Source organism: Phyllostomus discolor, chromosome 9 (assembly GCF_004126475.2).
Source record: "Phyllostomus discolor isolate MPI-MPIP mPhyDis1 chromosome 9, mPhyDis1.pri.v3, whole genome shotgun sequence".
NCBI lineage: Eukaryota > Metazoa > Chordata > Mammalia > Chiroptera > Phyllostomidae > Phyllostomus > Phyllostomus discolor.
This window is the reverse complement of record NC_040911.2, coordinates 82,675,607-82,700,056: the sequence shown is the minus strand read 5'-3', so window position 1 is coordinate 82,700,056 and position 24,450 is coordinate 82,675,607. Positions and strand designations below refer to the sequence as shown.

Here is a 24,450-nt window from a genome sequence, read left to right as displayed (position 1 = left end):
TGTCTGTTCAAGTCCTTTGCCCATTTTTTAATTGGATTCCTTGTCTTCTTAGAGTGTAGTCATGTAAGTTCTTTATATATTTTGGAGATTAAACCCTTGTCTGAGGTATCATTGGCAAATATGTTTTCCCATACAGTTGGTTCTCTTTTAATTTTGATACTGTTTCCTTTAGTTGTGCAGAAGCTTTTTATTTTGATGAGATCCCATTTGTTTATTCTTTCCTTTATGTCCCTTGCTCTAGGGGACAAGTCAGTAAAAAAGTTTCTGAGTGAAATATCTGAGATTTTCCTACCTACATTCTCCTCTAGGACTTTAATGGTGTCATGTTTTATATTTAAGTCTTTTATCCACCTTGAATTTATTTTTATATAAGGTGTAAGTTGGTGCTTGAGTTTCATTTTTTTGCACGTGGCTGTTCAGTTCTCCCAGCACCATTTGTTGAAGAGGCTATTTTTACTCCATTTTATGTTGCTGCCTCTTTTGTCAAATATTAATTGACCATAGAGACTTGGGCTTATTTCTGGGCTCTCTGTTCTGTTCCATTGGTCCATGTGCCTGTTTTTATGTCAGTACCAGGCTGTTTTGATGACAGTGGCCTTGTAGTATAGTTTAGTGTCGGGTATTGTGATCCCTCCTACTTTACTCTTCTTTCTCAAAATTGCAGCAGCTATTCGTTTATGATTCCATATAAATTTTTGAAGTGTTTGTTCTATGTCTGTGAAATAAGCCATTGGTACTTTAATAGGAATTGCACTGAATGTGTAAATTGCTTTGGGTAGTATGGACATTTTGGTGATATTAATTCTTCCAATCCATGAACCGGATATATGTTTCCATTTGTTTGTGTCTTCCTTGATTTCTCTCCTCAGTGTTATGTAGTTTTCTGAATACAGGTCTTTTACCTCTTTGGTTAGATTTATTCCTAGATATTTTATTTTTCTTTTTGCTATTTCAAATGGGATTTTTTCCTTGATTTCTGCTTCTGCTGTTTCATTGTTGGTGTACAGAAATGCCTTTGATTTCTGGATATTGACTTTGTATCTTGCTGTTTTGCCAAATTCATTTATTAAGTCAAGCAGTTTTTTGGTGGAGTCTATAGGATTTTCTATGTACACTATCATGTCATCTGCAAACAGTGACAGTTTTGTTTCCTCCTTTCCGATTCGGATGCCTTTTATTTCTTTTTCTTGTCTGATCGCTGTGGCTAAAACTTCCAGTACTATATTGAATAGAAGTGGTGAAAGTGGACAGCCTTGTCTTGTTCCTGATCTTAGTGGAAAAGATTTTAATTTTTGCCCATTGAGTATGATGTTGGCTGTAGGTCTCTCATATATGGTGTTTATTATGTTGAGGAATGCTCCCTCTATTCCCACTTTGCTGAGTGTTTTTATCATAAATGAGTGCTATACCTTATCAAATGCTTTTTCTGCATCTATTGATATGATCATGTGGTTTTTGTCTTTGCTTTTGTTTATGTGATGTATTACATTTACTGATTTGAGAATATTGTACCATCCTTGCATCCCTGGGATGAATCCCACTTGGTCATGGTGTATAATCTTTTTAATGTATTGTTGGATGTGGTTTGCCAGTATTTTGTTGAGGATTTTAGTGTCAAAGTTCATCAGTGATATTGGCCTGAAGTTTTCTTTCTTTGTTGTGTCTTTATCTGGTTTTGGAATTAGGATGATGTTAGCCTCATAAAAAGAGTTTGGGAGTCTCCCATCTTTTTGGATTTTTAGGAATAGTCTGTGAAGGGTAGGGGTTAGCTCTTCCTTAAGTGCTTTGTAGAATTCTCCTGTGAAACCATCTGGTCCAGGGCTTTTGTGTTTTGGGAGTTTTTTGATTACTGCTTCAATTTCTTTTGCTGTTACTGGTTTGTTCAGGCTTTCTGCTTCTTTTTCATTGAGTTTTGGGAGATTACATTTTTCTAGAAATTTGTCCATTTCACCTAGGTTTTCAAATTTCTTGGCATACAGTTCTTAATAGTAATTTCTTACAGTCCTTTGTATTTCTGTGGTATCTGTTGTAATCTCTCCTCTTTCATTTCTGATTGTGTTTATTTGGGTCTTCTCTCTTTTTGTCTTGATGAGTCTGCTCAAAGGCTTGTCAATTTTGTTTATCTTTTCAAAGAACCAGCTCTTGGATTCATTGATCTTTAGAATTGTGCTTTTAGTCTCTATGTCATTTAATTCTGCTCTGATCTTGGTTATTTTCTTCCTTCTGCTTGCTCTGGACTGTCTTTGTTGTTGTTCCTCGAGTTCTTGTAGACATAGGGTTAGGTTGTTTGGAATGTTTCTAACTTTTTTAGGTGGGCCATCAGTTACAAATTTTTAAAAAATAATAGATGACATATACATTTGCAAACATTTAAAAATTTCTGAGGCATGATGCTGAGTGAACACAGGCATCCCAAAATCCCACATCCTGTAAAATTCCATGTATATAACACACTTGAAACTGTGGAGTGGAGAGCAGACTGGCATGTGGGGTTTTGGTACGGTGGGGGTGGGGTCACTGTAAAAGCGAGCACAGGTACCTCTGTGGTCATGGAATTGCTCTGCATCCCGGTCATGCTGGTGGTGACACAAACATACACGGGAGGGACCAACATGGGCAAAATCCGGTAACATAACAGGATTCAGGTAAATACCGACAGACACTGACTACTCAGTCATTCAGAGCTGTGTCTGATGAGAGTAGGTGATGAGAGTAGAATGCACGCACGTGCCACAGGAGGTCAGGAGTCCCAGAACCCCCATCCCCACCCTGCTTAGTAGGAGGAGCATAAGTAATGTGAGGAGGATGTCATGAAGCAACAGAAGCATGCTATGTAAAGTACAGCAAACATTTTTTTAAAAAACTAAGATAATCAGCTAAAATAGTTGTAAATGTTTGCCTCTGAAAGGTAGAAATTGGTAGGAGGATAGAGAGACTCCAGTTTTCATATGTAGAACTTGTAGAATTATTTGACTCTTAAAATATGTGCATGTGTAAGTTTGATAAATATAGAAACCAATTCTAGGTAATTCATGTTGTAAGTTTTCCAAATAAGAAGGATGTCCATATTGTTAGCACTACTAAGTGTTTCACAAGCTTGGTGGATATAACAGAGATGATGAAAATCAGTTACCATCCTAACCAACAGTTAAAACCCACTGTAAACACTAATTATAACTTTTAAAGTTTTCATGACCTAGCCCTGGCCAAGTGGTTTAGTTAGTTGGAGCATCATTTCCTACACCAAAAGGTTGTAGGTTCGATCCCTGGTCAGGGCACATACCACGATTTCACATTCAATTCCTGGCTAGGACCTGTTAGGGGGGCAACTGATTGATGTTTCTCTCACACTGATGCCTCTCACTCTCCTCTCTGCCCTTTTTGTCTCTCTCTAAAATCAATAAACATATTCTTGGGTGAGTATTAAAAACTAAACAAAAAAGATTACCTAACAGGTATAAAAATAGTTCCAGTTAGAGATGCCTAAGATGATTATGGGGAAAAATGGAAAATATGCATTGAAATTCATTAAAAAATTATAAAACTAAAATATCATGTCCATACATGGAAAAATTGAATATTCAAAAGGTGCCATATTTGCCTACATTAATATACAAATTCAATGTGATCAATGGTAATTCTAATATGCTTTTTCATAAAACATTACAATCATTCTAAAATGTTTTGGCACCCAAAATAGCACACCATTTTGAAGAACAGCAAAAGGTAGAAGATTTGCTCAAAAGACGAATGAAAGCTGACTATAAAGCTACCCTAACTAGGACAGGCTAGTTGTGTGAGGGAAATAGACAGCAGCTCAAAGGGGCAGAGAGCTCAGACAAAGAAGCAGGCATTTAAAGAAACTTGACGTTGGGCAAAGGTGGCTGTGTGGACCAGTGAGTGCTGGGTAATTTATCCTCATGGAAGGAAAAGAGATCCCCACCAACTATAACAGACATATACATACACACACACACACACACACACACACACACACTTCTAGGAAATATAGCTAGGCAAAGGACATAAATACAGAGAGAAAGACCTAATAAAAAGTGGAAAAAGTTATTGGTATAACCAAAGCTTCCAAAAGCTACCAACTCGCTGCCTGCAGCCCACACTGGAGGAGAAACAGGGGCTCTCCTGTATGTGCCAAGGAAGCAAAGAGAAGGTGTTTGTGCTAGAGCTGTACCAGCAAAACATCGGATAAAGTGTCAGTGTTCATCACAGGGTGAGTTAATCAACTGCAGCATATTCTTACAACAGAAAACAATAGAGCAGTGGAATATTAATAAAATCTGCCTACATATATCAATAACAGTAAATCACTCAAACCATGTTGAGCATAACAAATAAAGTTTCAGAATATCATATACAGTATAATAGTATTTACAAAAGAATTAAAACATACAAAATAATATTAAACATTGCTTAAGGGTATATGCACATGTTATAAAAGTATAAAATGTTAATATTTTTCAAAGAGGAGTCCATGTATTTTTTATTAGTCTTTACATATTTCAGATGGAAAAATGTTTATTTGATTAAGTGATTTTAAATGTGTATGTCTTAAAATAAAATCTTACTTGCAAAAGCTCTGGACAAGGATAAAATCTGCTCTGATTTTTGAGGGTTGTTAATGATGAGGGGTAATTGGAAACATGGTTTCATGACCTGCTTGGCTCTCTTTTGGGCAGAGCAGGGCCAGGTTGAAGCTCAGTGCACACCCCTGAATCCTCTTGACCAAGGCTCACCTCTGACCTAAATGTCAGAGAGAAGGAGCATCAGGAGGGAGTATGGAGGAAGCATGTCCCTGGTGCAGGTGAGGTTGGCAGAATGAAAGGCAGGCATCCTGATAATCTGCAGGTCCTTGCAGCTTCTCTCAAATTGTGCCCCTCAGAAACGGCAGGGGGCAGTAGATCACAGGGCAGGCAAAAGCTGTAGGGAAACTCACTCATTCATTCATGCATGCATTCATTCATATATTAAATCCACAAATATTTATTGAGTTTCCACTATGTGGTCCTCACATCCCTTGTTTTTTGTTCACAGTGCAGGTCAGAAATGAAACCCCCTACTAACTTCACCCCTAATCTTCTTTCTGAATTCTGAATTCCTTTCCATACCCACACTTACCTTTGCTATGAGTCAGCACTTCCATGTCCCTCAGATAGATTCTATAGGTTGATTTTGACAATACTTCATTTATGTGAAACCTGAAATATACTGCAGATTACAGGGAGACTGTTTGCAGTTTGGGTCTCAAAGCTTTGAGCATTTCTCCCTCCTCTACACCTTGGACACCCTCTCCACTGTCCAAGAAAGTGAACTTGAAACTTCCAACCTCCAGGGCACTAAGCCACAAGTATCAGTTGAAAGTCTGTGAGAATTCCAAGTAACACTTGAAGAAAAATAAGCATTCACCACCTTCTCTTGAGGGTGAATTAGCCGAGAGGCCTCTGTGACTTTGTGGGTGTACCCTGGACTTATCAGGGTAGCCCACGACAATGGCCTGACTAAGGTCTGCACACAATTCACCTGTTACAAGTTCCACAATCTGTAGATTAGGTAACTGTGAAGCTCCTTATTATCAGACCTAGAAGCCCAGAAGAAAAGCCACAAAGATAAGGGCAGGTATCTCCTGACCATATCTCTTTATGGGAAGAAGGAGACATCCAGTGGGGCTCTGTGAGTGTCAATACCTACCCCACTCAGGAGACAGAGGTGACCCAGAGGCTCACAAAACTGGAGGTGAGCTGACTGGGGCTCCCAGTGTTTTTATAGTTGGAGTGGCTGCTGTGGAGAGCATGAGGTTGACTGGATGGGAGGCAGTGCCTCATGCTGCACCAGACAGGTGAGCAACTGCTCAGACCCCTCAATGACACATTCACCCACTGCTAACTGTCCAGGATGTAGGCTCCATGGCTCTTCCGCATGGACGTGAGTTACTCAGCTTCCATGAAATCATGGCTGTTCTCCAGACAGCTGCATGCACATTCTGTGGGGAGAATCTCTGCACTTGGCAGGTACGAGCCACTGAAGTCCAAGGAGATTGAAGATGGGACACTGCAACTTTAGGGGGCACTGACACCACCCAGGGAAAGCAGACAATGATGCAGGAAGTCCACTGTGGGACAATGGGAGCTCCTTGAGGATGGGTCTTCTGCCCAGGGCCTGGTACAGAAGAGGATGTAGGTACTGGTTTACAGATGCATGTGTAAATAAGTGTATAATGAGTGAGAGTGTGAACGTGTGCTTGGATGGATGGGTGGGTGGATGGATGGATGGATGAATGGATAGATGGATGGATGGGATTCTGAATGGGATGAACACCATCCTAATATATCTTTTCCACTTTGACCATGCCATCACTTACCACAACATGGATGAAACTTGAGGACATTATACTAAGTGAAATAAAGGAGACAGAATGGACAAATATAAAAAGTAGAATCTGTACAGCTCTACTTTTATGAGGTCTCAAGAAGACTCATACTGATGGAGACTGAAAGCAGAATTGTGGTCACCAAGGATGGGAGGAAAGAAGGAGTAGGGGTAGTTTTATGGTTACTGAGTTTCACTTTCTCAAGATGAACAAATTCCTACTACCTATTTCTCAATGCTATGGATATAATTAATGGTACTGAACTATATGCTTAAATGTGCTAGAAAGAAAGAAAGAAAGAAAGAAAGAAAGAAAGAAAGAAAGAAAGAAAGAAAGAAAGAAGGGAAGGAAGGAGGGAAGGAAGGAGGGAAGGAAGATGGGAATGGGACAGACTAATGAACTTCACAGAAGTCACAGGACTGACTCTGATGTGACATCTGATCTCTGATGACTGTGTGTGTGACAGGGTTTACACCAACTCCCTGTCACTGGAATATAGGACTTGGCAGTAAAACCGTGGGGGAAGAAATCCAGAGCCTTTTCCATCTCTGCTGCTGAGGCTGCTGATACCTCTCTAATGCATTCAGACTGTGTGTGGTCCCATTGGCCTACATCAGTCTGAGTCAGTAGTGTAGACTTTCAGTTTTATTTTGGCAACTTAAACTTTTACTACATCAGGCTAAACACAATTGACTATTATCAACTTTCACTATAATTTCATTACAGAACAAAAAGCTTTAACACCATAAACATGTAAAGGCAATGCTTTCAATAAAATAGGTCTAGCTCTTTGCCCCGTTTTATTGAGACATAATTGACACACAGCTTTGCACACTAGAGTACAAGATAATGATTCGATATACATTGTTATTATTGCAAAATGATTGTCACAATGAGTTTGTTAACATCTATCACCTCACCAAGTCAATTTTTCCTTGAATGAGAACTTTTAATATTGGCTCTTCAGCACATTTCAAATGTGCACGCAGCATTGTTCACTGTGGTCGCCATGTTGTACATCGTGACCTCAAATGTAGTTGTCTTATCACTGGACATGTGTGCATTTGACCACTTTCACCTGTTCTCCCATGCCCACAACCTGCCTCTGGAAACCCCAAACTCTCCTTGGTATCCATGAGTTTAGAATTCATTTATAAAAAAGTGTGTATTTATTCTCACATGCTTGAACCTCAGTCTCCTGCAGAGTTCTCTCCATAGGACGCAATACACCTATCCAGACATTTTCCCACTGCTAAATTTTTTAACTCATGGATTATAATGTCTTTTAGTGCTCCTGCTGTTTGTTGTTTCATCTCTTCCATGTCAGCAAAACCTTTCCCTTTCTGGACTTTTTTCATCCAGGGGGAAAAAAAAGTCGCCTGGGGCAACATCGGATGAACAGGGAGGGTGAGGCACCTGTTTTGGTCAAAAACTGCTCAATTCTCAGTGCCGAGTGGGCTGGTGTGTTGTCACAGTGGAAGAACCCGTCACCTGCTTGCCACAACCTGGGACGTTTCTTCCACAAACTGTGATGCAACCTTCTCAGACTTTCCAAAGATAAAAACTTTGGTTGACACTTTGACCTGGAGGAAAAAATTCCAGGTGCACAGTCCTTCTCACATCAAAGAAATAGTCATTCTTTTCAAGTTTGACACTTCACTCATCATGCGTTGTTGGGTCCTGGGGAAATGGCAGTTTCCCCTTGGTTACCGGCAGATTTCTGATTCATTTGGGGCTGCAACAATAGCACCCAGACTCACCACCTGTTATGACTTTGGAAAAGAAATCAGGATATCAGTCTCCAACTGCTCCTTCAAAGCACAGCTTGTAGCCAAGTGATTGTCTCTCTGTACAGGCATGACCAAGCTGAGGCATGAATTTGCTGAAACTCATTTTATGCCCAAAATGAGATACAATCACTTCAGATACAATCCACTGACAGGAAGTCCATCACACCCCAGTCAGCTGCACAAGTTCATCAGTCATCCAGTGTCAGTCTTCCAAGATGGCTGGATGAAATCTTACCACATTTTCTTCAGCTGGCTGGTCTAACAATGCCAGGAAAGAGGTTGATCATCAACTGACATTTTGCCTTGTTAAAATGAGACAACCATTCATAAACTTGTGTTTTACTCAGAGAGGTTCTTTTGTAAGCTGTCTGTAGCATGACAGCCATTTCCATAACAATTTTCTCCAGCTGGAAACAAAATTCCATTGCCTATAGTGTTCATGTAAATCACCCATCATGAAATGGTCAAATGCATTGAAAAGAATTTCAAAAACAAGTTCACTGAAGTCAAATGCAGCTTGTCACCACAACAGTAGCTGGTACACTGACCCACATGGGTTCCTAGTACACCCCCCTAGTGGGGGAAGCCTGTACTGCAAGGGACACACCATCCAGAAGATTATTCTGATTTTGTGTGCGTCCCCCACAATATGTGAAAAACATACAGCATTTGTCCTTCTTTTGTCTCACTTATCACATTAGCATAATGCCCCTAAGCTCCATTTATGTTGTTGCCAAGGAAGCATTTCTTTCTGTTTTTGAATTAATAATATTCCATTAGATATAGGCATTCATCCACTGATGGACAATTACATTACTTACTTCACCTGATTTGTTGTAAGTAACGCTGCAATAAACATGGGGGTGCAGACATCTCTTCGAGATACAGATGTCATTCTTTGTTTGGAGATACACCCACAGGTGGAATCACTGGGCCATACAGTAAGTAGTTCTATTATTTTTTTAAGCCCCTCCACACTGGCTGAGACAAAGCTCTGATTGGAAGACTTTCACTGCCCAGTCTCTGAGTTTCCTGACTCTTTCCTCTGCTTCATCTAGTCAGCTGTCAACCCCTTCTGTGGATTTTTTCAGTTGGTGATACTATTCTTCACCTCTGTGATTTCTATTGGGTGCTTTCTCGTATTTTCTATCTCAAAGTTGATATCATCACATTGTGCATCATTGCCCACCTGGGCAGACGAGCATCCTTAGGAACATTTTAAAAACCCTATCAGGTAAATAACTTTTCTCCATTTAATTAAGGTATATTTCTGGAGTTCTATTTTATTCTTTTGTTTGGCACACAGTCCTTTACTTCTCTATTCTCCTTGACTCTCTGTGTTACTATCTGTGCACTAGAAAAAAGAGGTACTTCATCCAATTTTGATGAAGTGGTGTCTTGTACAAGATGGATCTTAAAATTCAGCACTGTTTTAGCACTTGGTTGTCTCTCCAGACTTTGTGACTGTCCAAGCTGCCTTGTCTGTTCTTAGTGGCTCCCAGTCACTGAGGTGACACTTCACTTCAGTGTCCCGAGGCGAGGGTCTCAGTCTGCACCTAGCTGCAGGCTGATTGGAAGCTGGATGTTTAGGCAGAAGCTTCTAAAGTATTCAGGTAGACCTCTCTCAGGGCAAGACTGGGAGATGGGAGGTCTGACTGCTGTCTATGATTTTTGTTGTTGTTTGTTCTCTACCAGCCTGTGGGACCCACTAACACAAGCCCCATGGCCACCAGAGCCAGGCCATCGGTGGTTGTATCCCCTGAGCAGAAGTCACAAGAGCTAAGGGACCAGTCATGTGCACAGGCTCCTTCAGGGGGACACCAGGACCTGGCATGCAGCTAAGGGAAAATGTGCAGATGATACCACTCAGCTCTCTGTTGTCTGGAGAGGACTATTGGTCCTTAGATGTGGGCTAAATTAGGAGCCTGATCCTCAGGCTGCAGCTTTTAAGAAAAGCAAATGGGCCTCTTTAAGGGAGACACTACAAGGTGGACATTTCTCTCTGCTGCCTCTGTGCTGAGCCCTGGGGGGATAGATAAAGTCCTCACAGCCCATCAAGAACTGCTTCCTTGTTTACAGTGGGCTTTGTGGATTCAAGCCCTATTGGCTTTCATATCTACTTGCTTTGGGGGTTCATTCCTCAGGGGAACCTTAAGAATTGGGGTGGTAGATGTTAGGTTTAAAGCCCACTCTTTAAGGAGAAGCTGGGGGTTGTGTGTTTCCTTGTAATTGTATGTTCCCATGTAGGGGTAGACTTCATAGTGAGATTGTGTCTCATTCCCTTGGATTTGTGGAAATGTCAGTTTTTTTCCTTTGTCTATGTGTGGGGGTCCCTCAAGTAGTTTTTGGAATTCTTTCTCAGGGAATGATTCCATTAGTGGCAGTACATTTGGTGAGTTCCTGGGCAAAGTGAGTTCAGGTGCCTCCTAACATGTCATTGAACAATTAGGTTTTGCTTAAAGGAAAAAAACATTTTTATTTTAGCCAGGAAAGTCAGCCATTTCTATGTTCCACGTTCAAAGAGAAGCCAATGTCTGAGACAACAGGACTCTGTTAAGAAGATGTGTGTTGTCCTGCTGCCGAACCAAAGACCAGAACCAGGGCTCGGGTCAGGCTCCTTTCCACTCAGAATGAAGACTGAGAGCTAGTTTATGAGATGATAGGCTGGAGAAACTATACATATTTATTAATTCTAGTTTGTGTATTGAATAAGACATTTTTTCATTGCCTTTAGAAAGAGAAGGGAGGAGAGAGTGAGAGAGAAACATCAATTGATTGCCTGCTTGTAGGTGCCCAACTGGGGAGAGAACCTGCAATCTGGGTATGTGCCCTGATCGGCAATCAAACCTGAGACCTTTCGACCTATAAGACAATGCTTCAACAAACTGAGCCACACAAGCCAGGGCCAATTTGAGAGTCTTTTTTGAACATTCTTAAAACTAAGTCATCGAAGGTAAGAAATTGGAAGGTATAAAGGAATTTCTACTGGGCAGAGTCTGGTTGAGATCTAGGTGGCTGACTTGGATCCCAGGTCCTGGGGTCCACGATGTTAGGGATGAGATGAGACAGACTCACACAGACTACTGAGTCCTGTGGCGGAAAAAGGAAGGCATGGCTCCTTTCTCAAGGGGAGAAAAAGCCTCAGAGGGCCTTGGCTTCTCTCTCCAGAGGAGAGCGCCTCAACCCTTGCCTTCACAAGATTTTATTGGGTTCAGTTTGCACAGGAATACAGGGCATATACATAAAGCTCATCAATCATTGTCAGGCAGAAATGACTAAACAGTAGATAACAAACAAAAAAATCTGAGAGCTTATTCTGAGTCAAGGCCAGACAGTTAAAGGGTCATAAGACTTTGGGGAACAAGCTCACTTCTTTCTTAGGCCCTTATCATTTAAATTGAGGGTATTAGCAGTGTAGGTTTTATAGGATTTGATGCATTCTTTCTCAGGCCTGATCGCTCTAGGGAACCCGCCCTTTTTCAGCACAGGACCTCACCCACCTCCAGCATTATTTCAGGCTTTGGTCAGACAGGGGAAGTAAGGCAGGCAAGAGATTAGGAGACTTCTTGCAGACAGAATGAGGACTCAGGCTATGTCAAAGCCAAGTGGCAAGGGTCCATCACCCCTTTTTCTATAGACCCTCAAGTCCTTCCCTGAGGGGTCCTTCTCAACCTTGCCCATCTTAGGTCATCCCTCTTTTGAGGAATCTTACCCAATCCACCTGGGGCCAAGTAGGGTGAAGAGAAAGGGGGCAGAGATGGTAACCTGACAAGGAAGATAAGCTTTGTCTCCTTAGTTGCTTATGGTCCCAAGGTCCTTTACTCAGCCTTAGCCACAGGGGATAACAGCTTCTGAAACCAGGCAGGGCAGTTCTCAACAGGTGCCTGGCCAGATGCAAATTCCTGGGACTCCTTTGCCTCTGAATCCTGTCTATGAGGACCAGGTCTGGGCACAAAGTTTCTGGCTGGGGTAGAACTTTGGCTCTGACCACCCTTCAGGGTGAGGTGGAGTTCATTTGTTTGCTTTCTGCACTGTCTGTGCCTCTGGGACCAGTCTGATCTGGCTCAGTCTGGTGGTACCTGGGACTCTGGGAAGAGGTCTGCTGTTATCTCCTGAAAGGAAAAAGAAAACAAAATAAAACAACAACAACAACAACAAAAAAACCCAATTAGGTCTGGTTTCAGTGTTAGAGCCTCATTTCAGTAACATTAGAATTTGTTCCAATTTCCCCTCATGCTAGCAAGCATGCCCTTGACTTCGGAACAAATGTTGTTCTTGCTGCCTTTAGTGATTTTTGGATCCAGGTTCCATTCTGTGAGTACAGAAATTTTTCAGAGAAAAGTCTGAGGACATCTTCAGGCTGCCAGGCCACTGGAAAACTTTCAATGTCATATCTTCACAAGGCTGGAAACCTGTAGATGGTGTGAGTTCCTCCCTGAGCAAAGGAAGAAAAGGATCTTATCACACACAACCTTGTTCCAGGCCCTGTGTGCTTCACACATTGTTCTCCCCTTTAAAGCCCCTACATTTCTTTGAGGCAGCATGATTCCCATTTTTCAGAGGAGAAAATTGGTTCATGGAGTGTCAGTGAGATGCCCACCATCACATAGCTGGTATGGGTTTTCCAGTATCTGAAGCCAGGGCTCTGCCTACCAGACCTCAGAGGGAACCTCTCTGCTTGATTCTCTAAAGAACTGTGAACACACTGCCCCTCAGTGTCTGATGTACCACAGGATGGTGTGGTCTTTAATGGGTCATCAGGTTCCTACACTTAGACACTGTAGGTCAACACATTGTTGAAAAAGTTTTATACCTTAATATTCCAAGTAAAAATAATTTCAAATAGTGTGCCATTACTGGAAATGTCACTTTACAGAAGGAAGCTAATACCAAGAAAGTAGAAAGAAAATAATTCATTTCTTCATTCATTTAAGAATATTAATTGACTGTGTGTGTTCAAAAATCACTTAAAATCTCTAGTGATAATCATGAAGGCATACGCTAAGGGGAAAATGACTATTCAAGAAAATGTACTAACACTAGGAATGACAAGTGAAATTCTGTGGTGTTTGAATCAAGATCCTGTCCCTCAGCCCCTTCCACAAGATGAAACCACTCCAGATGCGAACAGTCCCAACACAGGCTGCCTCTTAGCCCAGCTCCCAGTTGAAACAGTTGAGGATTCTCAGCTCACATGAAATTTTGCTGTACCTCAGTTTCATACTGTCCTTTAAGAGCAATGAAAAACATTATTTAGAAGGTGTTTCCATTGTTGAACCACTGCCAATATTAAGGTGGCTACCTTGCTCATCAAACTGTACAATTTGGTCACAGCATTGCTTTCTCTTCCTGTGGCTCCTGGTCCAAGGTGACGGGTAAAGGTCTGATACCATTAATGTCACCGTCCCTTCCATGTTCTCAATTCTCAGCAGCCCATTTTTCCTCCAACCACATTTAAGTCATGAGTGAGAGATAACAGTGCAGGTGACCATGTGGGGTTCTGTGTGTGAGTCTGAGAGGACCACGAATGAAGACCCAGGTCTGGAGGCATCACAGACTGTGAGAAGTGGCACTAGGGGCCTGGGGGCAGCAAGTCTGCTCCAGGGAGAGGCATTTGAAGAAGAGTCAGTGACACTTTCAGTCAATCTTTTTTTCCTTAGGCTGAGTGTTTCCTGGAAGGAGGGAGACTGCAGGGATGGAGGGTGGCGTGCAGCAGGGGAGGAAGGATGGGGCTGCAGAAACACGTTCTCATTTAATTATCTGCTCATCATTCAAGAAGTATTCCCTGCATGTCTCCTGTGTTCCATGCTGTCCTCTTCCTGACACGCCTGTCAGGAAGACAGGCGTGTCAGGAAGAGGGAACATACAGCACGTGGCATAAGACTCTGCCACCTCAGCCTTTCTTTTCTCCCCAAGTACTGATGCCCCTTCCCATCCCTTCCCCTCTGTCACAAGGAAGATCAGAGCCGGGACAGCCCTCAGAGCAGCAGGTTCAGGAATTCTCAACAATACTCCACAGTGGGAATTCCTTTAACTTCCAAAATACCCAGGGATCAAATAATCTTGAGATGGTCTTCAAGAGAACCACCCTCTCAGCTGCCCCTCATTCAACTCCCTCTGCCCACTTCCTCCAGAGAAATCCTAAGACATTGTGGAAACCCTTTAACATCTTTGATCCAGGCTACCTCCTGCAGCACCCCACCTACTTCATAGGAAGTGAGAATCTCTTAGAGGGATCTTAGAGACTCCCGAGAGTATGTATGAAGATGTGTCACCTTCTCTTTACACCATGTTACCTCTCACCCTGTGAGGACTGTGGACTGGCCCCTCCTGCTGACCTTGCCTGCTCTCCCCATCACACAACTTACAGTCAGGGTCTCCACTTCCTGTGGACATAGAGGGCAGAGACACCAACCACCAGCAGCACTTTGAAGCCCAGGAGGATCCCTACAAGGACATCAGTAGATACTCCTGGGCCTGAAAACAGAGAAACGGGAGGAGCCATTAGAGGAGACCATTCCCAGGGGCCTCTACTGGCTCTGACTCAGGCTGCCTGCACCCACCAATGCTCTGAATCTCTTCAGTCCTTCTTTGCTCTCAGGCTCAAGGCAGTAATCAAGGTAAAGAGCTTCCTCATCCTCAATCACCTCCTTCCTCCTTTGTCAGGGCTGTCTTCTTTGAGGGAAAGGGTGAAGAAAACCTGTGCTCAGTGACCCATGAGTGTGGCCCCTGATTTACTAACTAGGACCTCACTCCCCTATGAGGCAGGTAGTATTATCCTCAGTCTAATGTGGAAACTGAAGCTCGGAGAGTTTATGGAGGTCACAAATAAGTGAGATTGAAACTTAGGAAATACATGGCTATTGTCCACACGATGACCCTAAGACCTTGTCTTTTGAGTGCAGACAAGTCCAAACTCTCAGAATTGCAGGAACAGTGTACTTCACATGAGAGCTGCAGGCTGGAAAACATACTGTCATTTGAAGAAATGCAGTCAAAGGTTGGGAGGAGCTGAAACACCATTGGCTGTGACCCCAGGGTCCATGTCAGCTGAAACAGCTCTACTGCACACAGAAAGTCAGATCTTGGAGAGCACACTTTTAGATTCTTTGCAGGTTTATAATGACCCTGCAAAGACAGGGTCATTAAGATTTTTGCTTAATTAAAAAATGAAGATATTAAAATTCATAACAATTAAAATAATACTTAATGTAGGACTGAGGAATTCACATATTTCCTGTGGGAAGGTAGAGAATGGCAATTCTCAGCTGAGAGGCTGTCTGGGACTTTCCCTCGGATGAAGAGAGCTTCATTGTCAAGTTTGCATCCCTTCCTAGAGGACAGCCTGGGTAGAGGACTGGCTAGACTAAAAGTATAAAGGTTCAGCTCCCTCCCCTCCATTTAAACATTTCTCAGAGAATGTTTTTCTGTCAGGTCCCTATAGACCAACCAAGTCTGGTACCTGTGCTGTAGTTCAGCAGTTCCCTCTCCTGCTCCTGCACCCTCTCAGGCATGTGGACCCTGACAACCCCCAGCAGTAGCTTCCCATACTCATATCCACTTAGAGTTTGTTTCCAAGGTGAAAGACCTGTGGGAGGCAACTGTGAGTCTTCTGGAGAGCAAACTCTAGAATGCAATTTGGAAACTGGATCACTCATCAGGGGCTGGTCAAGAGGACCCAGAACTAGTGGGAGGTGCAGCAGGGGTGGGCCCAGCAGGCTCTATTGTTGCAACTGTTAAAATTTTCACCGGTGGTGAACTGGGATGGAGTAACCAGAAGAAGAGAATACCTGGGCATCAGGCATTTGGAAGTGAGTTGAGAAATGATAATCATAAGGACTACGGGATTGGATGACTATTGCTGGGGCATAACTCCTTTGGAGAAAGACAATGAAAAGTTTGTGTGAGCCAGAAGACTTCTTCATAACATTACAGATTCTTTTTATCTAGAATCAGAAGGCAGAAAAAGCTAAGATTTAGGCCAAGGACTATACAACTGGGTGTCAGTATTATGTGAATAGAACAACTGGAAAAGTCAAAGTAACTTTGAGTCAAAAGAGAAAAATTAACGAATCCTTCAACATAATCTTCCATGTGGCACCTTCCCACCCCCACTCAGGCACAAGGCACAGGGCAGCTAGCAGAGGGGCTGAGAGCTACTGGGGATGCACCACCACCAATACTGAGTTCATCTAATGCTGAAATACTGCACAGTGTCCTGGAGATCAGAGCACAGACCATAGGAGAAGGCTTCAGAGTACATCTGCTCAAAAGGGTTGGCACAGAACCCCCATAATCTGTGACTATGTTACCTTTCCTGGCAAAAGGATCTAGTCAAAGTGATTAAGCGAAAAAGTGAAATGGGGATATTTTTTCAAATTTTCCAAGTGGACCCAACGTACTCACAGATCCTGCTAAGTAAGTGAAAGGGGAGGCAGATGAGCCAGAGAAGGAGACGTGATGACAGGGCCAGAGCTCAGAGCGCTGTGGGGCCTCAGCAGAGGGTGCAGGCAGCCTCTAGGGCTGTAAAAGGCAAGGACCTGGATTCTCCCCTAGGGCCTCCAGGGGGAGCCCAGTCCTGCCCACCCACTGCAGACCTCTGACCTCTAGAGCTGGAGATAATAAACCTGTGTTGTTTAAGGCACTGATGTGTGGTGATTTGTTATAGCAGCCATAGGAAGCTAATACAAGAAGAAAAGAATATTTAAAAGGGACGGGCACAACTTTAAGCACACAACTTCCATGGAGAAAATGCAAAAATGAAACAAGGGGGAAAAGGCTGTTTGGAACTGAGTGTTACCTGGAAATAGAAATAGTGGAGGTGGCAAATTTAGAGTTATGAAAGACAAAAAAAAAAAGAGAAAAACTATGGGGACTCAAAACCATGTTCTCATTATCAAAACCAGCCATCCACCATTAATCTGCATTGATAAATGTGGATTTTGCTATATTGACACAAGAGGGTTTCATTCACCTAGAAACACTAAAACACGTCAATACCATAAACATGACTGAAAAGACATGTGCTGTTATGCCACACCTGTTGGCCCAGGACTGCAGTGGCCTGAATCCTCAGATACTGGTACAGACTGTGACATCCCAGTGCAGAGGGTCATGTCTATATCTTGCACTTTGCTTCAGCCAGTCAACCCAGACAGCCCAAAAACCGTTTCCAGGTTGGTGCTCAGCAGTGTGTGGGGCCAGGCCCATGGGAAGCACTCAGAAGTAGCAGCCTGCTCTGAGACACGTGCAAGGTGGAGACTCAAAAGCAAACCCAAGGTGGTGCAGGGAATATGGCAGAGACTGATCTCTCCTGCTCTCCTTGTTCAGCACTGCTCTGACCCCTGGAGATAACACCAGGTTCCAGCACAGGAGGACTGGAGACATGGGACAAAAGGCACACTAGCTCGGGACCTGAGGATGGGAGAATAAACTCGGCATTCAGGCATCGGAAGTGGCACCATCCTAACACCCCAGGCACAGAATGCAACCCAGGTGTGGCATTTAAAAAGTCTAAAATCAATAGTCTATGTTTTCCCCTCAGGAAACAAGCAAAAGGGGTACAAAATCAACACAAAGCAAGCAGGAAGAAGGAAATTATACAGGAAAGAAGAGAAATATTACTGAAATTTAAAATAGAGAAATTATAGAGAAACTTACTGAAACAATAAGTGGGTTCTGTGAAAAGATCCATAAATTGAAAATTTTCTGTCAAGACTGATGGAGGAAAAAAAGGAATGACACATTTTCATATCAGGAACAAAATGGGATAGAATCACCGACCCTGCAGACGTCAGCCGTGTATGAGGGAATCTCTGAGCAACTCTGCAGGCAGACGGGTGTGATGACTGCTGGTCCACTGTCCCAATCTGAGGAAAAGGAGGCCTGTGCTGGGACTGCCCACGGTCACTTGGATGACTGTCCTGACTCAAACTCCATGTCCTCAGGGCTCCCCTTCTGGAATTTCACAGAGCAGCAGGTTCAGGCATTTGTGGGTGAGCTTACTGATGGGGATGGGAAAGTCTAGGTTGGAATGGAGACCAGGAGCAGGGTGGAAACACCAAGGAGGAGGGAGTGGCTGACGTGGACAGTGGGTGCAAGGACTGTTAGGAGAAGAGAGGGACAGGCAGGACACTGTGAACACACCACCTCCGTCTCTCCCTCTTTCTTCCTTTAATGTGTATTGATGTGAACAGATCTATAAATATACGTGTCAAATTCTTACCAATGATGATTCTTATAGTGTGCAATTTGGAGAGGGGACCTCCCTTCAAAACTCTACTTTCTATTGATAAGTTCCTAGATTTCTCTATATAAGCACTAATTACTATTTATAACATTAAAAGCAAAATAAAATTTAGATAGAGCTGGTCAGTTGGGGTGGAGGCCTCACCAGAGGGTCCATTTGTGCTCTGGTCCTTCGGGTTAGGGGAGGCCTCCAGGGTGAGGCTCTCGCTGACGGCCGGCTGCCCATCGTGCTGCACCAGACAGGTGAGCTCCATGGCCTCCCCACGGGGAGATGAATTCACCAGGATCCAGCTCCCCCAGGTGAAGGTCCCATCCCTGTTCTCTGTGCGGGTTGAGGGCATTTCTGTTCGGGACATGTTTCCGTTCTTCAACCAGGTCAGCTGTAGTTGCTGGGGGTAGAAGTTCTTCACATGGCAGGTGACATTCACCTGGTTCTCTGACATGGTGTGTCGGGAAACCTCCAAGGTGGGAGGAACTGAAACAGCACAGGGCAGAGGCTCTGACCTCATGGACACACAGATCACAGAGGAGGGGCCCATATCACAGCTCCCCCACCACAGCACGAGGTAATTCAGGACAGTGCTAAGTATGCACCAGGTGCTCAGAACTCTCAGGGCTCTCTTTGCATGTAAATGAAATCACTAAGCACAGCACCTTGCATACAGTAGGTGCTCAAGAACTGGGAGCTTCTATCAGGGTAATAGGAGTAAAATAACCAAGCACAGCTCTGGCATGCAGTTGGAACATAATCACTCTAGCAAAATAAATGAAATCACCAAGCACGTAGTGGCTTGGCTTATAGTAGGTGCCCAGTTATTGGAATTGCTCTTGGTAAAGCAGATGAAACTACCAAGTAGAGTGGTAGGTGTTCCCCTGGTCACTGCCATTAAACAGTGGTGAGTGACAGGTACCTCCAGGTGTCTGGTGATGGGAAGCATGTTCAGGAATTAGATTCCAGGGAAATCACACTCTGGAGCAAATGGCAGGGGGAGGAGCAGGCTTAGAGGGAAGGAGCCAGGTATGGGCTTGGGCTGGGTGTGAGGGACATCTACCTCGGATGGTCTCAGACAGGTTGGCAGTCCCACGAAGAGGAGGGCCCCCCTTCAGAGTGACATGGTCCACCTGGCAGATGACCTGGGAGCGGACATCCCCCTGGGCCAGCCGCACCCTGGCTGTGCTGGAGATGTTATAGGAAGGGCTGTCTCCCTCTGGGTCCACAGTGGTCTGGGAGGCTGGGAACTCATTCCCATCTTTGAACCATCTCAGGACGATGTTCCTGGGGGAAAAGCCGTGGGACTCGCAGGTGAAGCTCACTGTCTGTCCAGGTGTGGCCCTCCCTGTGGGGGCTGACACCATGGGAGGAGAGGGTTGGGCTGTAAAAGGAGCACAATGAACAATGAACATGATTGTGACCATCACCACCAATGACAAGCATGTGACTCTGTAAGGATCCTTCTCATACATTGTCTTTATCCTCTGACAATGGGGGGGGGGGCGTGTCATTGTCCTCATCCTACAGAGCAGGACACTCTGGTCCCCAGAGGTGAACTCTGAGTGAGGGGTAGGGCCCACAAGCAGCTCTAGACTGAGTTCAAAGTGCACCTTCCTTCCCCCACAGGTGACCTCTCACCTGTCTGGGCTGGTGAACAACAGCACTGAGCGCTCTCCCTCTTCATATTAACTCCCCTGTCTGGCCTCCCCTGACACCTCCCCGACCTCACAGGCAGTGTTCACAGAGTGAATGCGGGGGAAGCAGTGGGGACGGGACCCCATGGAGTGGAACAGGCTGGCAGCCGAGGAGAGGGGCAGCCAGGGCACATCCCAGTCCCGTCTGTGAGAGGGGACAGCAGGCACTTCCTCCTTCCCAGGGTACAGGGAGGGTGAAATTGGGCAACAGAAATTGTTTTGCTTTGAGTGAAACAGAAGATGTTTCACAAAAATAAATAAACACAGGTCCGTCTTAAACCTGGATCTAATTTATATCTGGAACTCTCCCTTCAAGCACTAATAAGTTTACTCCATAATTTTCATTATTGCAACAAATATTCCAGTAGGGGTGAATCTGTGCCAATTGCTTAATTTCAAGGCATAGGTTTGGGATGATTTTCTGATTTTGAGTTATTCTCCTGGATAAGTTTTGGGTTCAAAAGGATAGTCAAAGAGAGATAGTCAAAGGTGGTTAATTTCCCAATGGTCACGAAATGAGAAGAGACGCAGACACAGGCCCGGGAAGCAGGCAGACCCCCATGTCCTGAAAGGATCTGCACTGATTCCAAGGGTCATTGAGTCACAACCAAGAGCAGTCTCTCCCTGTGGAAAGATTCTGTAGGGTGCCTTGAAATTGTTAATTATCATCCAACACCTTCTCTAACAGGCGGTACACATCAAATATGAAAAAGTTTTGTATTCGTAAATATCTACCTTGCTTCCTAAAACTCATCAAATGTTTTGAGGACATAGATAAGGGGGTGTCACTTGAATAAGTCAAGTCATAAGAACACCAGCAGCCTGGATGTCACTGAGGGGATGGATGCTGGGATCAGTTACCATGGATCGGGAGCCTCTTGGGCTCCTGATGATGCGCTGATGTCTCTGTACCCCTCAGCTGCTTACCCTCCCACCACCCTGCAGGCCGGCCCTGGTGGACTCACTAACAGGGGAGACAGAGCAGATGACTGCAAAAATCCAGATGGAAAAAAAAAGAAAAGAAACGACCAAATTAATGTTCTCTCACTTAATTTTTTTTTATGATCTCCTCAGGAAACAAATTTGACAAATTGGCTTTCAAAACACACACCAGCCCTGGCTCAGTGGATTGAGTGCAGGCCTGCGAACCAAAGGGTCGCTGGTTCGATTTCTAGTCGGGCACATGCCTGGGTAGTGGGCCAGGTCCCCAGTGCAAGTTGCGCGACAAGCAACCAACCACACGTTGTTTCTCTCCCACTTCTTCTCATCCTCCCTCCCTTCCCCTCTCTAAAAACAAAGAAATAAAATCTTTTACTTGCATGTGCACACACACTCACTCACCAGACCACAGGTGTTCCCCTGCATATTTACAGAAACTGGGAGCATTTTCAAAAGAAGAGGAGATTTCGGCAGTGACAAGCTGGTGTGTTGGGGCAGGAAGGGCTCTGGGGCTGAGCAGTGAGTATTTGTGGGGATTTCAGACCCAGTCTAGACACACACATGGGTTTGAAGATGGGAAGCATCCCTAGCCATGGAGCTGGTATCTAACAGGGTGTCCGGGCTGTGCATCCTGAGGGCTGGAGAGTGCAGGATGCCACTCTCAGCCCCCTGCCTGCTCTGCGGGAGGGTGTCTCTGCCCCTCCACTCACACCCATTTTCTTGGGCCTCTGATGAGCTGTCTCTGGCACACAAGATTCCAAAGCATCCCCACCACCCAAAGGTGTTGTTCTCACAGCTCCAGCAGCAGGGGGAGCCACCTTTGTCAGGGGAAAGAATACGAGGTTTCCTCTGTGACCCCAGGGAACATCTACTTCGGGGCCTTCTGCCTCTGGATAGTGAAGAACTTCAGCTGCCAGGTCCACGTCTGACAGTTAAACCAGAATTCCCAGGGTGGATCCAGGTTCTGGGACCTTTCCCAGGTGATTCCAATGAGCAGGGAAGGGTGAACAGCACAGAACTCCACCTCCAACCCCATCATATTGAGACCTGGGAAAGAAAGTGGCCCATCTAAGGTCCTATGTCTTTGGCGCGTCATAGCCTATAGTCATCGAACATCTACTACCTGCCAGGTACCACTCTGATCACTATGCATGCGTTCACTCACTCAGTCCTCAGAGCTGCTCTGTGAGGTTAGTGCTGTCACTGACAGGTGAGGACACCGGGCACAGTGTGGGCAGCAATGTGTCAGAGGTCACAGGCCAGGAAGTGGCAGAGCCGAGATCTGGGACCAGGCAGGGGACTTGTCCTATAAGCTCACCAGCTGGGAGCTGATGCTCAGTGACACCCTGACCCACCCATTGGGGGCTTTCTAGACATCCCCTCCTGCCCTCACAGACCCCTGAGTGGGAGGTGGGACTATCACCCCTGCACAGATGGGGACACTGAGGACCACAGGGACACCGAGACTTGCCCAAGAACAGCCAGCAGTGGGATGATACCATTGCTCACCAAGGCTCTGCCCCTCTCACCAGGCTCACTGTAGCCTCAGTCCTTCCTGCAGAGGGTGGGGAGAGCGGCCACTGTCTGTAGGTGAGGAAACAGGGGCCAGCAAGAGGCAGTCGGCCACGACCGTGAAATAACACACGATTTGGGGAGCGACTCTGTGCTGGGAGATTCAGACAGAGCACCTCAAATTCTTCCACTTTCCAGAGGAGCCCATGATTATCACCATCTTACAGAGGAGCAAAGGGAGGCTGAGAGAAATGGAGGGGCTGTCCCTCACCCAGTACTAGGTCCTGGGGTATTTGCTGTGGCCCCCAGTTCATGTCCATCTACACAGGTCCCAACACTGGCTGCCTCCTGTTTTCTCTCAGAGAATTTTGACTTTAAGGAATAATGGGGAGGAGTCAACTCCAAGTGACTAAGACTTGAGACCCTCTTGCAATAAACAAAAGACATGGCCTCCTGGAAAACGAGTCTAGAATATGAACTCAGCTCATGCAGGGCCCCAACCAGCCCCTAGGAAATGGCTGTTCCTCCTTATTCTGAGTCTGCAGATCCAGGATTATTATTCAAGGTGTTTCTGGGGGCGCTGTGACCCCTCTCTGCTCTGTCAAGGCCACTGTCCCCAGGCTGCTCCTGCAGGTGCTCAGGGAAGGATGAACAGCACCACAGAGTGGAAAAGCCTCCTGGATGCTTCTGTGTGTTGAGCCCTGTCATTAGGAGCAGGGTCAGCACATGGTGAGACTTCTGCATACCTGTCTGATCTGGGTTGTAAAGTTGCCCACTCACCCCTCAATCCCCCTGTGAAGCCTTTTAAAAAGTGTTTATTGCTGTAGAACAAAACAGTTTAAGATTTTAAAGGAGAGGTGTGGAGGTTTCTGCACACTTTGGCAAGCATGCAGGGGTAGCAAAAAAACAGGGGCTGTGAGTCGGGCTGTTCGGGGTCAATCTTAGCTTCCCCACCTGCTCACCAGTCAGGCCCCTCCCTGAGCCTCAGAGTCTTCATCAGTGAACAACAGCCCCTGTCACAGCACCGGTTATAAGAGTAAATGCCATGAGGAAGGATAAGGCATCTGAAACGCTCCTGCTCCCCGCCTACTCCTGCCTCCCTGCTTCCTCACCCAGGGCATCCTCTGGGCAGGCAGCTTGGGGAAGAAGAAGCAGCATCTACCAGGAGGCAGCAGACCCGAGATGGAGTCACTCACTACCTGTGATTGTTTAGGCAAGGGACGCACCATTGGGAACTACTGTAACTTCAGAAAAATCAGGATAAAGCCACCTTCCCTGCCTACATTCAGAGGTTGTGGGGAGACTCCACTGCTACCACGTCTAGGACAAAAATGGGCAATATCCACAAAAATTAAAATCACATACCCTCTGACTCAGTAACGCCACTTCTGGTGGGCATCTCCCCCTTGAGCAAGTGACACATGGACCAGGTTCTCCCCTGCATCACTGTTCTGATAGTCAGAGGTTGGGAACAACTTATATCCATCAACAGAATGTCAATGAACAATGCTGTCTCCATATGCTGGAGGGTGAGGCAGCTGTTGAAGAAGAGGCAGCTCTAGGTGCTGATGTGGATGCTTGTTTTGGGGGGATGGGGCTGAAGGATCAAGTGGATTTTAATCACTTTGGGCTTCAGGGTCTGATGTGAGAGGCATGTGAACCTTTGGGAAAACAATGAAAGGGATTTTCTGGCTCCTTGTTCAATGGTTTGGTGTAACTACTGGTCATTCGGCACCTACTATGTGCCAAGTCTTCCATGGAAAGAGCGTTCAACAACAGGGCAGGAAGGAATGTTGCCTGCACTCAGACTGGGCTCTGGAACGATCCCCTCACTCACTGGCCATGTGACTGTGACCAAAACCACTGTCCCCTCTTGGCATCAGGTTCCCA

General features: G+C 45.1%; 1 protein-coding gene and 1 long non-coding RNA gene across 2 annotated transcripts in view; both read right to left on the bottom strand.

Annotated features, from left to right (window-relative positions):
• LOC114506273 (tyrosine-protein phosphatase non-receptor type substrate 1-like) overlaps nt 1-24,450 on the bottom strand; it is a 157,706-nt gene that overhangs the window by 132,059 nt on the left and 1,197 nt on the right. The window contains exons 2-3 of the mRNA XM_036009654.1: nt 19,476-19,796; nt 18,569-18,898 (exon numbers count right to left, since the gene is read on the bottom strand). Of these exons, the coding sequence (XP_035865547.1) occupies nt 18,569-18,898; nt 19,476-19,796 (651 nt within the window). The remainder of the gene's footprint in view (nt 1-18,568; nt 18,899-19,475; nt 19,797-24,450) is intronic.
• On the bottom strand, nt 13,618-14,648 carry LOC118496807. The gene is made up of 2 exons (XR_004899362.1): nt 14,544-14,648; nt 13,618-14,003 (listed from the first exon to the last, which is right to left on the bottom strand). It is a non-coding gene; the product is annotated as an uncharacterized LOC118496807 (long non-coding RNA).